Consider the following 16905-nt stretch of genomic DNA (forward strand, 5'->3'; position numbering starts at 1 on the left):
CATTGACACAACAGTCAAAGAAAATGCAAAAAGCAAAAAGCTCCTAACCCAGAACATCCAGGAAATCCAGGATGCAATGAGAAAACCAAACCTAAGGATAATAGGTATAGAAGAGAGTGATGACTCCCAATGTGCCTCAAGATCTCCATGCCAAGATACAGGTTAGAAACTTGTATTTCCCCCTCTGAGTTCAAGGTCATCTGGGACAAAGCAAGTCCTAGATCCAGGCTTGGTGGCACACACCTTTAATCTGGGCCACACCTTCAGCTGGAGACCTATATAAGGACATTGGAAGAAGGAAGATTCACTCTTCTTTGCCTGCTTGCCTTGTGGGACTGAGCAACTGCTAGATCCTTGGACTTGCATTCACAGCCGCTGCTGTTGACCATTGTTGGGGAGTTGGACTACAGACTTTGAAGTTGAAGCTTGCTGTTGAAGATGGCAGACCCAGATGTTTTCACTGAAGTTCCAGCAGCACTAAAGCGGTTAGCTAGGTATGTCATCCGGGGCTTTTATGGCATTGAGCATGCGTTGACCTTGGACATCTTGATCCGGAACCCCTGTGTCAAAGAAGAGGACATGCTGGAGCTGCTCAAGTTTGATCGGAAGCAACTTCTATCTGTGCTGACTAATTTAAAGGGAGACAAGTCCATCAAATGCAGAATGAGGGTAGAGATTGCTGCAGATGGGAAGACCACCCGCCATAACTACTACTTCATCAACTACCGCACTCTTGTTAATGTAGTGAAATACAAGCTGGACCACATGAGGAGGAGGATTGAAACGGACAAGAGAAATTCCGCCAATCTGGCTTCCTTCAAATGTCCTGTCTGCTACAGCACTTTCACGGACCTAGACGCTAATCGGCTGTTTGAACCTATGACAGGAACTTTGCGCTGCACTTTTTGCCATACGGAAGTAGAAGAAAATGAACCAGCAATGCCAAAAAAAGATGCTCGCATGCTTTTGGCAAGATTTAATGAACAAATTGAGTCCATTTATGCATTGCTTCAAGAGACCAAGGATGTAAACTTGGCCTACGAAATACTTGAACCAGAACCTACGGAAATCCCAGTCCTGAAGCAGAGCAAGGACCGAGCAGCAACTGCTGCTGGATCTGCTGGCCCGGCAGGTGGGCGCCCCCGGGAAGCAAAGACCAACAGAGGCCCCTCGTATAATATGTATACTCAGAATGTTGTCATCAACATGGATGACCAAGCTGGTGTGCATCACACCTCGCTGGAAGGGAAAGCTGCCAAAGAGAGACCCATTTGGTTGAGAGAGAGCATGGTCCAAGGGGCATACAGTTCTGAAGAGACGAAGGAAGGAGGCATGGATGTGGGTGGACACAGTTCAAGACCGCAAGGAAGCCGGTGCAGGGCCTGATGACAATGAGGAGGTCATGCGAGTTCTACTCATTCATGAGAAGAAGACTTCGGTGGCGATAGCTGGCTTGGTGGGAGCTCCGGTGAGGGCTGCTAATGGCAGTGACTCTGAGAGTGAGACGAGTGAGTCGGACTCTACCCCGGTCAGGAGCTGCACATGCAGCTCCTCATTGTCGAGATGAAGATGAGGAAGACGATGAGTTTAAGGAAGTAGCAGTTGACCCCATTGTTACGGTGGCTGGCTGTCCATTCTCCTACAGTGAAGTTGGCCCAGCAGCCAGAGCTGGTAGTCCAGATGACACCAGAAGAGAAGGAAGCATACATAGTCATGGGTCAACGTATGTTTGTGGATCTCTTTGAGTGTGTTTTCCCTGCTTTTGCTGTTGTCAGCCCATTTCAGAGAGAAACATCCCATCAATTGCTTAAGTAGCTTTCAGACTCTTTATGTAAAGCACCTGTTAATCTAGTACAAAAGCATAGTAAGAGAAAACGTTGATTTTCTTTAATGGAAGAAACTTCCCAGAAAGGTAGGTAGGTTGTAAGCCTTCAGTTCCCTCTTATTACTAAAGTATTAATATTTTTCTCTATTTCCTTATCTAATTTTTTTCCTCACCCTTTTAAGACATATTTTTCTCACTCTGACTAAATTGTTTCTTCAAAACCCTACTAGGGATGAATGTTCCCTAGGATGGTAGCTGCATTGTGGTCAGGCATTTGAGACAATTCCTTGCATTCCTGTCAACCAAAGCAGCTTACCAAGATCACTGCTTAGGAGAACAAACACTTCATCTTCCTCACAATCGAGTGTGGGGCCAACCTGTGAAGGGAGAGAGAGTACAGGAGAGAGGGGTGCCTGAATCTTAGGTTCGTGTGTGAACGAGAGACCTCATCTGTAGAACCAGTAAGGCTGGTAGACTGTTTCGTTGTCGTAGACCTTGTGGGTTATACTTCAGGTGACAGAAAACAGAGCAGGTTAGGTCTACCCCCATGGAGAAATTCAAGGATCACATGCACAAAGCATAAGGAGTCTGCGTCCAGAGCTGAAGGTCGGAACAGTGGGAACTGTGCCTTAGAGCTGTCTCAGTGCAATTTGGAAATCTCTGGTATAAAGCTGAGACTGAAACCACTTCCCCGACTTGTTCTATAGATCTGTGCCAGTGCTCTGAATTGAGGAGTCTTTCCAGTACAGAGCAGTATAGAAGTACTCATCCCCCTGTTCTCACTCTTCCCAAGGTCATCAAAGCCTATAATTGTCTCTCCTTTGAGCCTTCAGTACTTCCTGTGTTGTTGAGCATTGTAACCTCAAGGAACATACTCATTAGCGTGGTGTCATTCCTGAAGGCAGAACTTTAAAAATAAAGGACTTTGATATAAGTTCTACAACAATTAAACATTTATAGTATTTTCCCTTGCCAAAAAAAAAAAAAAAAAAAAAAAACCCTGCAGGCATGCCCACAGAGCAATCTGATGGAGACAAGTCCTCAACTGAGACTTCCCTTTTCCAGAGACGTCTAAGTTTCTGTCAAGTTTACAAAAACTAACCAGAACAACGAGGTAAGGCAACTAGATATACAGACTAGCTCATGGATCACTAAGTTGGAGCAAATGCCTGAACACTCTGCTTAAAGAAGGAACAGGAAGAGGGTTGTCTGAAATAGAGAAACCTAACTAACGCCTTACTCTGGCCACAGGTGCAGTGAACTTGGCATGACAGTACCTCGGTTGCTTAAGCAACAACTGTGCTGTTCCCATGGCAGTAAAAAGCCCTGTATTCCTTGAGTTTAGGAGTTTGCATCAGAACCTTTTAATGGGTAACCAACTCTTGTGATTGCTTTAGATTATCCACTGATAAAGTCCATGTTTGGAGTAATCTTAGCAGTTGTATTGAAGTTGGCAACAAATATGAATAATGTGAAGGAACAAATTATGACAATAAAACTTCTAAATTCTTGCCTCCAAAACAAGCGATAAAGGTTTAATACATAATAATATTAAAATATGGTAAACTTAATGAGGCTGTTTATTGTAGAAAGGAAAATTGAATACAGAAGACAAGGTGTCCTGGTTGCTTTTTTGTTTTTGTTTTGTTCAATTTGACACACGCTAGAGTTGTCTGGGATGAGAAACCTCAGTTGTGAAAATGTTTCTATTATATGACCTGTTGACAAGTCTGTGAGGCATTTTTTGATTAATGATTGAGGTGGGAGGGCCTAGCCCATTGTAGGTGGGGCCATCTCTGGGCAGGTGGTTCTGGGTTGTATAAGAAAGCAGGCTGAGCAAACCATAGAAAGCAAGCTAGTAAACAGTGCTCTTCCATGGGCCCTGCTTCCATTCCAGCCTTGGCTTAACAAAGGCCTATGTATGATAAGGGTGGATAAGCCAAATAAACTTTCTCCCCAAGTTGCTTTTGGTCATGGTTTTATCACAGCAATGGAAAGCAAACTAAGAAACAGGATCATCCCATGAGCAGTTCCCATTCTGACCAGAAGGGCTGAGTAAGGCTTTCGGTGGGTCTACTGGAAGCAGAACTAACCGGTGGGACTTCTTGCACTTTATATACATGATGGGCAGGGGGATAAATTTGGGCTCTGAAAGTGGGTTTTTAAATTTATAACAAGATTGAGAACTGGCTGGTTTATTCCTACATGAAAATGGAGCTCCTTAAAAAAATTAATAGTGCAGATCCAATGTATTTTAAAATGTTTCAAGCAGGTTAGTGTCTGTCATTCTTAAAACTAGAGCACACACTTATAATAGCTAATCTCCATGGGGCTCTCCTACTTTCCTCCTGAGATCAGAGCTAATGGACTGATCGGCAAGATGATATCTGGAACATCTCAGGGTGGAAATGGAGAAATTGTTGCATATAGTCATACTGAGTGGTCCTGACTATATGCTTCCTGGAGCAGGAAATCCCCCTGCCCCAGATTTGTAAGACAACTGGTGATTCTAACTATAGATTAGGATATACTAGTCAATCTAGAGCCCTAAATTATAGCATAATGCAGATTCCAATATCTTGACTTATATTAAGAATAAACACACACACACAATATACAGAGGTGACAATGAAGTGCCTGTCAGGCAAAACTGTTCAGTGCTGCCGGCCTTTTTCCTGCAGTGGCACTGAGCAAACTTAATTAGGGCCAGTTCTGTCTGTTTGGTTCTAGTCAAGCCCTTTATCTGGAATAAGTGGAATGAAGTTTTGCTTAGCCACGTTACTTTCTGGCAAAGTGACATTAAGATGGCAGTTTATGTAAACTATAACCATGTTATGACTCATTGCCAAAGTCACTCTCACTAGAGCCTATGTGAGATGGGCTCTCACTACATAACCCATGCTGATGATCATGAACTTGTAGTGCTCCTGACTCAGATTGGCCCCTGGGAGAACTTACGTATTTTGATCAAATATGGCACCTAAGATTTACAAGCACCTGAAGCTCAATGTAGATTTTCTTGTCTACAATAGCACCTCTTACCTTACTTCCTGTCTATAGTAGTACCTCCTACCTTATTTCCTTTGCTCAGCTTCATTATTTTCTCAAATGATAACACAGAAGTTTTTTTTATTAGATATTTTCTTATTTACATGTCATATGATTTCTCCTTTCCCAGTTTCCCCTCCAAAAAAACAAAACAAAACAAACAAACAAAAAAAAAAAACCAAGAACTAACCTCTGTTGCCTCCCCCCTGCTTGCCACCACACCCTCTCCCACTTATTGGCCCTGGCATTCTCTATAGCCCTGGGCACAGAACCTTCACAGGGCCAAAGGCCTCTCCTCCCATTGATGACCAACTTTGCAATCCTCTACTATACACATGCTGCCAGAGCAATCAGTCCCACCATGGTTGGTGGCTGAGTGCCTGGGAGCTCTGAGGGTACTAGTTAGTTCATATTGTTGTTCGTCCTAAGGGGCTGCAAACCCTTAAGCTCCTTTGGTCCTTTCTCTAACTCCTTCATTGGGGACCCTGTACTCAGTTCAATGGATGGTTATGAGCCTCTACTTTTGTATTAGTAGGGGACTATATCAGAGCCTCTCAGGAAACAGCTATATCAGCTAGATTGTCCTTCCTTCAGTCTCTGCTCCATAGTTAGTCTCTACAACTCCTTCTGTGGGTATTTTGTTCCCCCCTTTAAGAAGGAATAAAATGTCCACATTTTGGTCTTCCTTCTTCTTGAGTTTCTTGTGGTTTGTGCATTGTACTTCGAGTATTCCAAACTTCTGGGCTAATAACCACTTATCAGAGAGTGCATACCATGTGTGTTCTTTTGTGATTGGGTTACCTCACTCAGGAGGATATTCTCCAGATCCATCCATTTCCCTAAGAATTTCATAAATTCATTGTTTTTTATAGCTGAGTAGTACTCCATTGTGTAGATGTACCACAATTTCTGTATCCATTCCTCTGTTGAGGGACATCTGGGTTGTTTCCAGTTTCTGGCTATTATAAATAAGGCTGCTATGAACATGGTGGAGCATGTGTCCTTATTACATATTGGAGCATCTTCTGGGTATATGCCCAGGAGTGGTATAGCTGGGTCCTCTGGTAGAACTATGTCCAATTTCCAGAGGAACTGCCAAACTGATTTCCAGAGTGGTTGTACCAGCTTGCAATCCCACCAGCAATGAAGGAGTGTTCCTCTTTCTCCACAACCTCTCCAGCATCTGCTGTCACCTGAGTTTTTTATCCTAGCCAATCTGACTGGTGTGAGGTGTAATCTCAGGGTTGTTTTTATTTGCATTTCCCTGATGACTAAGGATATTGAACATTTCTTTAGGTGCTTCTCAGCCATTCGGTATTCAACAGTTGAGAATTCTTTGTTTAGCTCTGTACCCCATTTTTTAATAGGGTTATTTGGTTCTCTGGAGTCTAACTTCTTGAGTTCTTTGTATACATTAGATATTAGCCCTCTATCAGATGTAGGATTGGTAAAGATCTTTTCCCAATTTGTTGGTTGCCGTTTTGTCCTATTGACAGTGTCTTTTGCCTTACAGAAGCTTTGCAACTTTATGAGGTCCCATTTGTCAATTCTTGATCTTAGAACATAAGCTATTGGTGTTCAACACAGAAGTTTATAATGCAGTATCATGCTTGTCTACTCCCTCCATGAGACAGTGAGCTATATGGGGCCAAAATCATTGTCTCATCTCCAATACCTATCACTGTGTTTGACAAGAAGTAGTTAATGAACATGCATTAATTCATCAAAGTAAATTTTTATCTATTGTAATTTTATACTATGCGAGAGTAAGTTCCCTGAACCACTTACTTATAGCAGTTTTGGGGGACTAGAAAATAGACTGGAAATTTTCTTTACCATGTCTGACTCTGGTTCTTTTAATGGTGTGCCCAAACTCTGCAGTTCTGTTATTTAGGAGTACCGCTGAGTAGATTCTGAGATTGTAAATATATAGTCACAAGACACAGGAAGTGATTATAGAGTAAGTTCTTAGGGCCAGCATTCATTATATAGCCTGTGTAAGTTCTTCCAAGTCCTAGCATGGTTTAACTGAACTTAAGAATCTTTTTAATGGTAGCTTTCTATGTATGACTATCTCTGCCCATTGTCACACATACACAGAGTACAAGGCTCTTCTATTTAGACAGAGATCACTCCATTTAGAAAGGTTCTATTTCCTTTTCCTCCCTCCTGTCTGCTTCCAAAGGACCCTTAGAGATGGAAACTTGCCCGCTGTGTAGACATTTAACAGTTCATTTCGAATCTCAGCTCTGTAGCATTAGCTCTCCTTTCCTAACCTTTCAAGGGTCAGTGGCCACAGACAAGCTTGAGATCTTAGGTTGTATGACAGATGAGATTAAAGTAACACAGTAACAGATCACCTGTCCTTTCTCATTCATTGTCCCCGTCCTCTCTCCCCTACAAGGCCACAGTAGACTACCAGAGGTGAAGTTGACTTGATTCTTCCTTAGACCACTGGCAAAAAGTGAGGATTCTTGGCACATTCAACTCCAAAGAACAGAGCAAGACAAGGTCAGTAAATCAGAATACTATTCTAACTGGGTTTTTGTTTGTTTCTGAGCAGTTTTTGTGTGTGTGCACTGTTTCTGCTAGTGCATGCTCATGTTTCTGTATGTATAGGTCACAGACCAACTTTTATTGTTCCCCAGGAGTGATCTTGCTTTTAAGGACTTGGGGTTCATGGATTAGGCTAGACCGCACAGAGCCCCAGAGCCCCATCTCTCTGCCTCTCCAGCACTGGGATGATAGCCCAGCACCCTCATGTTTTCCCATGTATGCTAGGGATCGAATGCAGGTTCTCATGCTTATGCTGCATCATTCTACCAAACAAGTCATCTCTCAATCTGTCAGTTATATCTTTGTAAGATCAGCACCTTAACCGTAAACATACACCAGCGTGCTCATGACTTCTCTTTTCTCTAGTGGAGCAAAACAGAGGTAAGCACAGGTTAAATGTCAGTACAACTGGTTTATCCCAGTTGCCACATTAGATTAATACAAGTGGAGACTGTTGGAGAACAGTCACACACCAAGTCTAGGCCACATGCCAGAGAGTCGGAATCTTGTAGACTTATACGACTACTGATATATAACTGCAGCTAGTCACCAAGTCTTGTTCCTCTGGCCACCTCTCCTGTAGCAATGGTTGTTAAAAACAGCCCATTCTGTCAACCATGTGGAGACAGTTTGGAGAGCAGAGCTGGGAACAGAAGAGAACATACTGCCTGCTCCTGTAAGGAGTGGTCAGAAAGGCTGCAGAACATATATAGGTACAGGACATTCTCCCACAGCAAACAATCATCCATGGACAAAGTACCGAGGTCACAAAAATCGTGTTCTCTACTGCCAGAAATTAAAAGCATGGAAAGTCAGCGTGGTGTTGGGAGCCTAGCAGCTTACGTGAAGCCAAACTAATCCTCTGTGACTGGAGTCTTGGACACAACACCAAGAACATCAGTGTTTCAAACTGTGTTTAATAAAGTGACACTGCAGGAAGCAGCAGATGTCAGTCCACTGGCTCCAAAAGCAGGACAGTGACTTCTGCTCTAATACCTAACCCCACTGCTCTGCTGGGTAAACTCCAAGGAAGAGAATGCCAAGTGATCCTTACAACTAAGAGTGTTAGGAAACGAAGGGACAGAAAACTTAGTTGTTTGGAATCAAGAGGTATTATTAGGTGGCTAACAACCTAGGATCAACACCACCATGTGAGATACACAGCAGAGATGGCTGCAGATGATGGAACACTTCTGAATGTGATAGTAGGGAGAGAATAGCGTGGATGGATCCCCAGCAAGGAAGATCAGTCAACCTGGCCAGAGCCCCAACTCCAGTCCCAGCCCTTGAATGGAGCTGTGTGATTCTAGGTGAATATCAAGCCTTCTTCATAAACTTAGGAGCTGGCCTGGGCTCTGCAGGATTGGGCTCAGCTCTTGCCATTCTCAGTGTTTTCTTGTTTGGGCACATAAGAATTGAGATAACTCTATACTAAGATGCCAGTGTTGTACATTTATTAATCTGCAATAGCATGTGGTGAAGGAAATAAAGAACAAAAGGAACACATGCAGTTTTATACCCTCAGGTAAACTTTAATTGGATAATCACTCATTCAACAAACACCAACAAGCATCTTCTTTGAATAAGATATGAAAACTTGTACGTTTTAGTTTTTAAAGATGTGTTTTAAACAAACCCGGAGCTCTTTAAAAGTTTATTTCCCAGGATTTAGAGCAGTTAACATTCAACTCCCCAGTGAAGTTCCTCACTGTGTTCACACAGGACAGATGGGCTTCCATTAGCTAATATGCTTCCAGGTGGTGCTGACACAGCACAGTTTTGAATATTCCTCTCTGTGGGAAGTAGAGGTGCAACTTCTATACTTAACCTGTGACAACCTGCTACTACAACTTTCCTCATAGCCTTGGGTTTGCAGGGATCTAAAGTCAACTCTTAGAGAATGAATGCAAACAAGAAAAACTGGAAATTTTAGCACAAAGTCCCCATTCTGCAGCTTAGTTCTTGTTCATCTCAGCAGGCTGTGCTCACAGAGCAAACTGCTGGCCTTGGCTGTGTTCTGTGCTGGAGAGCTGTCGACTGGTAGACCAGAAAGCCGCAACTTCAACAGTTACATCTTCAAAAAGGCCACCTGGAAAAAAAAAATCCACAGTGCTTTAATGATAGAACATGATGGAATGGCTGGCTGCATGTCAGATCTGAGTGGGATGGGGGCCAAATCTGGTCAACGGGATATAGACTAACCTCAGAAGAAGTCACTCGGGCGAGGCAGACATTGCATTTTACAGCAAGAACAAATCAATCTTTTTTAAATGAACCATCAAGTAATTAGAATGATTCATATCCACTTTTAAAAAAGTTTTAATTGACAGTAAAGTTACATATCCATGAAGTAATCCAGTTCATGTTCCCATTGGTTCAAACTACTCTTTTTAGACATTCTGTTAGCAGAATTCTGAGTCTAAAAGATTAGTAGGCAATTTTATGTACTTAACACTGTTGGTAAGTACCCCTTCTCCTCAGGTCATGCTGATACTTTTAATCACATGCAATTATACTTGTTGTGTTTGCCAGCAGAAATTCATCTTAACCTAGTGTTTAAAAGAAAACTTAATTCATACAGGCATATGTGCAAAATATTTTCAAACTATCAACAAGGCTCAGCTCAAACAAACTCCTCTAACCTCCCAAAAGTTCTGATAACAGAGTAACAAAAAATGATAGTTAACTACAAATGTTTATGGAGTTTTAGTCTGGAGGTGACAGTAAAGCTGGGAACTGTGTGACCACCAGAAAGAGAGGGAAACTTGGAGATAATGCTGACCAGAGTGGTGGGTTTGGGAAGCTTGCGCTAGGCCAAACAGAAGTAAATTCATCTCATTCTTAGAGAGGTACCAAAAATCTCAGCTGCAGTGAAGGGGGCGGGTAGTTAACGATGCCTGTTACAAGAAGGGAAAAAGGCAGAGCCGTGCGGTGCAGGAGCCTCCGACGTTATGGAGAGGGCTTCAGAGGATGTTACTCTTCATATGGTGCTGCACAGAATGCACCTGCTGAGTTTCCACATCAACTTCCTGCTGAGCTTCTACATCAAGTTTTGCAATGAGAGCACCCGGAGTTGAGGGAACAGGCAAGGAAGAGGGGTTACAGTTCCTAAACATCATCTAACCATGGGACAATTACAGCGGGTAAAAACCTCCAGGGCTTTCTGTGAAGATCCAATGAGATAATAGGCCGAGTGAGGGTGGGGGAAATGTGCTTTAGGCCAGGCCAGACGCTACAAATGTTTATGGAGTTTTAGTCTGGAGGTGACAGTAAAGCTAGGAACTGTGTGACCACCAGAAAGAGAGGGAAACTTGGAGATAATGCTGACCAGAATGGTGGGTTTGGGAAGCTTGTGCCCTAAGCACTATAGGCTTGGCCCTATAGTGTGTATAAGCTAGCCTGAGCTACACAGTAAGGCCCTGTCTCAAAATATATGAATAACAAAACTATAATGGTTATGAAGAAGATAATAATAAAAATATAGTGGCTATGAAGAGATAATATGCTATATAAGTCCACATGATTTTTCTTCCCCTCTGTATCTTCCATTTCTCCACTGTTACCAGATGGGTCAGGGTGTTTAAGGGAGATGTGTGTGTCCCATTAGGGATCAAGGAATGGTTTAGAATTAGATCGGACGGGAGACTACAGGTCTTGAGTCTTAACACAGGGTCTAATGAGGGCGATGGTGGTCTGCTTCTATGCAAATAGTCTGCTGGGAAAAAAAACACACACATACTACCTTATAGAGACAAAATCAGTTACTGCTTTTAATTCTGCAAATGACTGTGGCACAGGATAGTTAAAGGACTATCTAACTCCAATCTGTGCCATCGTGAAAACAGTTAGGAAATTTAGCTCTGAAGTCAGACGTCTGACTAGTCATTGAGACAGTCTTGGTTGTCAACCACTGGGAGGGGGTGCTGACTAACATCTAATAGGGACTGGCATCTAACAGGGCAGTGACCCCAAATGTCAACAGTACAGTGCTGAGAAACGCTGTAATTACAGGATCTTTTTGCTGGACCAGATCTCTCATCGACTAGTTCTGTGACCTTTAATAGGCTGGTTAACGTCTTTCCATTTTTCCCCACCTGCAAAATGGGAATTGTAAAAGGCCCACCTGAAACCTGTAAAGCATTTTATAGTGTAGTAAGCTAATTATGATTCTATGTGCCCTGGGCACAGCCTTAGGATTAAGGCAGGGCACCATTTGAAACACTGGTTTACCAAGAAGAAAACAAGCACACAGACACCAAATGGCTTACTGAGTGCACAAGGCCTGATGAGTGGCAATGGTGGACTCGGGGAAACTGACGAAACCCCACTTTTCTCACAGTAACCTTGCAGATAAATGAGAATAAGCTAGAGGCACAGGATCCTTGAATCTTCACTATTGCCATGACGTCAAAACACAGCTTTGGTTTCCCATGCTTTTTTTTTTTTTTTAATCTTTTTTTAAAAAATTATTATTATTTTATTTTATGTATTCACCATTGCTCTCTTCAGACACACCAGAAAAGGGCATCAGACCCCATTGCAGATGGTTGTGAGCCACCATGTGGCTGCTGGGAACTTAGGACCTCTGGAAGAGCAGAGTGCTCTTAACCACTGAGCCATTCCCATGCTTATGATAGTGTACTTAACATGGAGAACAAGAGGCTAAACTGACCAAATAATGCGAAGAAACCCACCACCACCAAGTAAGGAAAATCTGAAATTTTGACCTAAAGAGGTATTTTTCTCTCTCTCTAGTTTTGTTGGCTTTTCCTACCAAGTATACATTATGTACTTTTTAAGTTTCAATAACAAAAATACATACCCAACCTTGCATTACATAATGCATTGTGGTCTTTTTTTTTTTTTTTTTTAATTTATTTAAACCACTGTGAGTTAACTATTTCAAAAGCTGATTTTGTGTTCTTTGGCTTTTATCTGTGACAGGAAAACCTGCTTCCGATTTTTGAGAGAGAATAAGGACCCAAGGAACTGAAGGGTTTGCAGCCCCCTAGGATGAACAACAATATGAACTAACTAGTGCCCTCAGAGCTCCCAGGGACTCAACCACCAACCAAAGAGTACACATGGTGGGACTCATGGCTCCAGCAGCATATGTATAGCAGAGGATGGCCTAGTTGGTCATCATTGGGAGGAGAGGCCCTTGGTCCTGGGAAGGTTCTATGCCCCAGGAAACAGGAGAGGTGAGTTGGTGAGCAGGGGGAGTGGGGAGGGAACAGGATTTTTCCCCAGAGGGGAAACTAGGAAAGGAGATATCATTCAAAATGTAAATAAAGAATATATAATAAAAAAATTTTAAAAAGTTAAAAATAAAATAAATTAAAAAAAAGAAAGTTGTCGGTTGGGGTTTTTGTTTTGTTTTGCTTTGTTTTTTTTTTTTTTTTTTTTTTTTTTTTTTTTTTCCTTTTCTGCTTGTACAATGTTGAGAAAATCCTGTTCCAAAGCTTTTAGACTACCTGCCTACAGCTGAACCTCTAGGTTATGTTGGCTCTTGCATTTCTGGAATATACATCTAGAAAGTGTAAACAGTGACTTGAGACATTGGGAGAGAGGACTCTTTTCTGTGACCGTAAGGTGTGACTCTTTGTTCTATGCACACACATCGGGAGAGAGGACTCTTTCCTGTGACCGTAAGGTGTGACTCTGTGTTCTATGCACACAAATATGAACACTTGCAGAGGAGGGAAGACGAGCTAAGAGATCTAAAGAGGATGTCCCTGCTTTGAGTCATTGGAAAGCAACCATCTTAAAATGACAATGAACATCACTAGTCTGATGGAGTGGTGAACCAAGGGTTAAGTCTATATTGCTTCAGTTACATATGAGCATCATGTTCAACATTTTAAAAAAAATCCTTTAATTTTAGTTAAGAAAGCTATATTGTTGATGGATTTCAATCAATAAAAAGATATGTTGTCAAAGCAAACCACATGAGATACAATTTTCATTTTTAAAAGCTATCAAAGTGCTTTGGGATATGTTAAACAAAGCCCAATAATACCATAAAACACTGAAAAAATTGAATTTCATAATGAGAGGTTTTTTATTTTTTATGAAAATTAGAAATTAAAAAAATTAATTTCAAAGTTTTTTAATTAAAAAAATTCATGTATATGAGTGTTTTGCCTGCATGAATATCTGTGCACAGGCCTGGTGTCTGCAAAGGCCAGAAGAGGGTGTACAACATCCTGGAAATGGAATTAAAGACAGTTGTGAGCCACCATGTGCATGCTGGGAATCGAATCTGGGTCCTTTGAAGGACCAGCCAGTGCTCTTAACACTGGGCCATCTCTCCAGCCCTCAAGACTACAGGCTTTCAAAAGGATTCTACATTAAGTAGTTATAGCTATACACAGATGTCCCTTTTCCCATGAAATGGTGCTGTTAGCAGGAAATAGATTAGCTTTATAGTAAGGCAAGGAGATTTTATATTCATGCTTTATATGTAAAATAAACCTTGTATAATAATATAGTTTGAAAGACCCAAACTTCATTTACAAAATAATATATAATTGTGAGCACAAAATAAATCTGTCTTTTTTTTTTTTTTTTTAGCATTTGTCAAATATGTTTGATAGTAACACTGGGATTATATGATTTTCCAGACTCCCTAGCTCAGTATTTATCAGGAGGCTGCTGCTGAATGCAGTATATTCCTCCCTCGGAGCTGGAAGGCTGACTTCATTGGTCCATTGGTCCAGTCTGGCTTATTCCACCGACGGTCCCCATAACAATCACACGTATAAGAAAGGATTCCTTCATGGTGCTAAGACAGTAGTAGGGGCCAGCCAAGCAATGAGATGCTCTAATAAGATGGCTAGGTTTAAGATGGATGCCTAACACCTGCTGGAGGGAAACTCATCCCCTGAGTTATGAAGATAGACTTCTAACGGAGTTCAGACGTAATTATTACTCTAATTATGAATTTTGTACTGGCAAAAAAGAGACAGTAAAAGTTGGCATGACAAAGAGTTTGGTGCACGCTGGTTTACTGGCTTCCCACTGAAGGATGCAGGCTTGCTAAAGGAATTCCAGCAAAGGGTCCAAGGAGGAGTCGCCCCTGCCATGGCAACAGGCAGCGGCTACTGGTGCAGTTAACTAGGCTAAGAAGCGAAAGCACAACCAGCCCTCCCCTTGAACCCCAGAGCTTCTGCCCAGATGGCAGAGACTTTCAAAATGTAGGGCAGAGTGAGATGGGATCTGTAGATTAATGTAAACCCGACGAGTGACCTATAACTCAAAAAACACTGGTCCTCATGTACCAGGGGAATAGGGAAGCTAAGCTCCCAGGACCACGGCAACCAGAGGCTCCACGTGGAGATGGGGCGGAGAGTGCAAACCAATACATCAGCCACTTGTCTGAGTTCCAGCCTTCAACAAAGGAAGCATGCTCAGGGCACACACCTATCATCACTTCTTTCACCGTCACAGCTGGACAGTGGAGTGAACAGCCAGCTCTGAAACACTGGTTACATAAAGCAAATGCAGTCACTTTGCTAAGGACAGCAAACCCACGGGGCAAAAACTTACATGGGAAGAGTCTTTGAGCGTTTCATAAAAATCTACTGCCTTGAGCACAAATTGTATTTGTTAGGAAATAATGATATTCATGTGGGCAGTGCTAAAAATGCCGGATATAAAACAGGGCTACCTCAATAAGTATATTATCACTCTGACATTCAGAAGTCCTCGTTTCTCTTTTCTCTGGAAGAGCTGTGAGGGGTTCATGGAGTAAGCACACAGTGGCACCAGGTTGTTTGGTAATTCTGTCCCATTGGTATCAGACCCTAAACAAACAGTCAGAGTGGATGGAGTTCCTGGAAGCCAGAGTCTTTTCTGCAGTATCAATTAATTGAACAGTTTCCACTGTCTCCCAGAAGAGTGGCTTTAACAGAAAATAATACTTTTTTTCTTTTTTTAAAAAAACATTCTATTAAAGGAAGCCACTGTCTCTTTCTTTGAAGGTTCAGAAGTGTGAGTGCTGAGGACATAGAGTTGGGATGTCAAACCTTCATACTAGGGAACTAAGCTTTCTTAGGTAGCCGGCGAAATCACTGCAACTGAAGTCAGCAAGTTTTTAAGTTCTGATTTGGCTTGAAACAGTGATTTCAATAGACATGCAAGCAAGGCAAAACTTCCCCTTGGAAAAAACTTCTGAGCCACTGTCAAGGGCAGAGGCAGGACCTGCCTGTGAGGATGCAGCTGGGGATCCCACTGGTTAACAGGGAGAAAAGGCCATAAATGTTATGTGCAAGCAGAAACTAGATGCTGTAATTAGAGGCCTTCGGGTCAACCCTGTTTGGGTGCGTGAGGGCAGAGCTCTGTCAGGCAGGTCAGGTGACTCCCGTGATCTGCTGTTCTCTTCAGGGAAAGGGCTAGAAAAGTCATGGCCATCCTTCCAAGCTGTCTCGGCTCATTTTATGTTACACATGAGCAGCGTTGCTTCTGTGATCTGCTTTAATAATTTATTTGTCATTTTATATGAAATATATCTCAAACCAGAAAAATACAGAAAAGTACACACAGAAAAGGAAACTGTAGTTTTTGTAGCTCCATTACTCAAAGGTAATATTTTTTTTTTCTTTCCAAATGATCATTTGCCATATATACCCAGTCACATCTACATAAGCTGTTTAGTAATGATCCATTGCTTCTATTAAACCTACTGATGTATTGTGGCAGTTTTCACACACAAATAATATTCTTTATGATAAATTTTAATGGTAACATATTTCACTATATATCTGTGTCACTTAAGGAGAAAAAGAAGTATAAACACATAACTCTTTTTTCCTTTCCTTTTCTTTTTTTCTTTTGCCAGAAACAAACAACATTTGGGGATTTAGGTGGTACTGAGCATGGTAGTTCTTGGATGCTGCCTCTGGACCCTTCATCATCATTATCTCTGATGCTGCCTCTGGACCAGCATAATCCTCATCTCTGGGATGCCGTCTCTGTATCAGCATCATCCTTATCTCTGGAGTGCTGTTTCTGGACCTGCATCATCCTCATCTCTGGGGTGCTGTCTCTGCATCAGCACCATCCTCACCACCCTGGAACTTGTTAAAGAAGAGTTATCCTGCCTTACTCTGGACCGGTGGACCAGAGACTAGGGGAGAGTGGCTTTTCAATGAGGGTCTTCGCAATGACCCTGCTACCTTCTACTTCGACATTCACCAGTATAGTCCAATTTTACAATGCTAAGCATGTGATCCTGGGGAAGGTAACTGACTTGTCTGAAATCAAACCACAGATCTTCGTACTTCAGCAAACTAAGTGCATGCTAGACCAGCACAAACTGAGGGCACTCACTGGCATGAGGGTCCAAAACAGCTATGAATCTGAGAGAGCACTGGGGACAAGTGGGGAAAGGGTGGATCATGGGATGAGGGAAGCTGGCAGGTAGGAGATAATCAGAATCCACTCTATAAATGCATGGGATTGTCAAACAGGGAGAA

The 16905-nt window shown here is 42.2% G+C and overlaps 1 protein-coding gene and 1 pseudogene across 1 annotated transcript in view; one reads left to right on the plus strand and one right to left on the minus strand.

Moving 5' to 3' along the window:
• The first annotated feature begins 438 nt into the window (after positions 1 to 438).
• Positions 439 to 1815, plus strand: LOC116073667 (annotated as a pseudogene).
• A 7120-nt stretch (positions 1816 to 8935) lies between these two features.
• The window catches only part of Ube3d (ubiquitin protein ligase E3D), a 155032-nt gene continuing 147062 nt past the window's right edge, over positions 8936 to 16905 (minus strand). Inside the window, exon 10 of the mRNA XM_031343800.1 lies at positions 8936 to 9518. Within this exon, the coding sequence (XP_031199660.1) occupies positions 9498 to 9518 (21 nt within the window). The 3' untranslated portion in view covers positions 8936 to 9497. The remainder of the gene's footprint in view (positions 9519 to 16905) is intronic.

This window comes from Mastomys coucha, unplaced genomic scaffold, assembly GCF_008632895.1.
Source record: "Mastomys coucha isolate ucsf_1 unplaced genomic scaffold, UCSF_Mcou_1 pScaffold23, whole genome shotgun sequence".
NCBI lineage: Eukaryota > Metazoa > Chordata > Mammalia > Rodentia > Muridae > Mastomys > Mastomys coucha.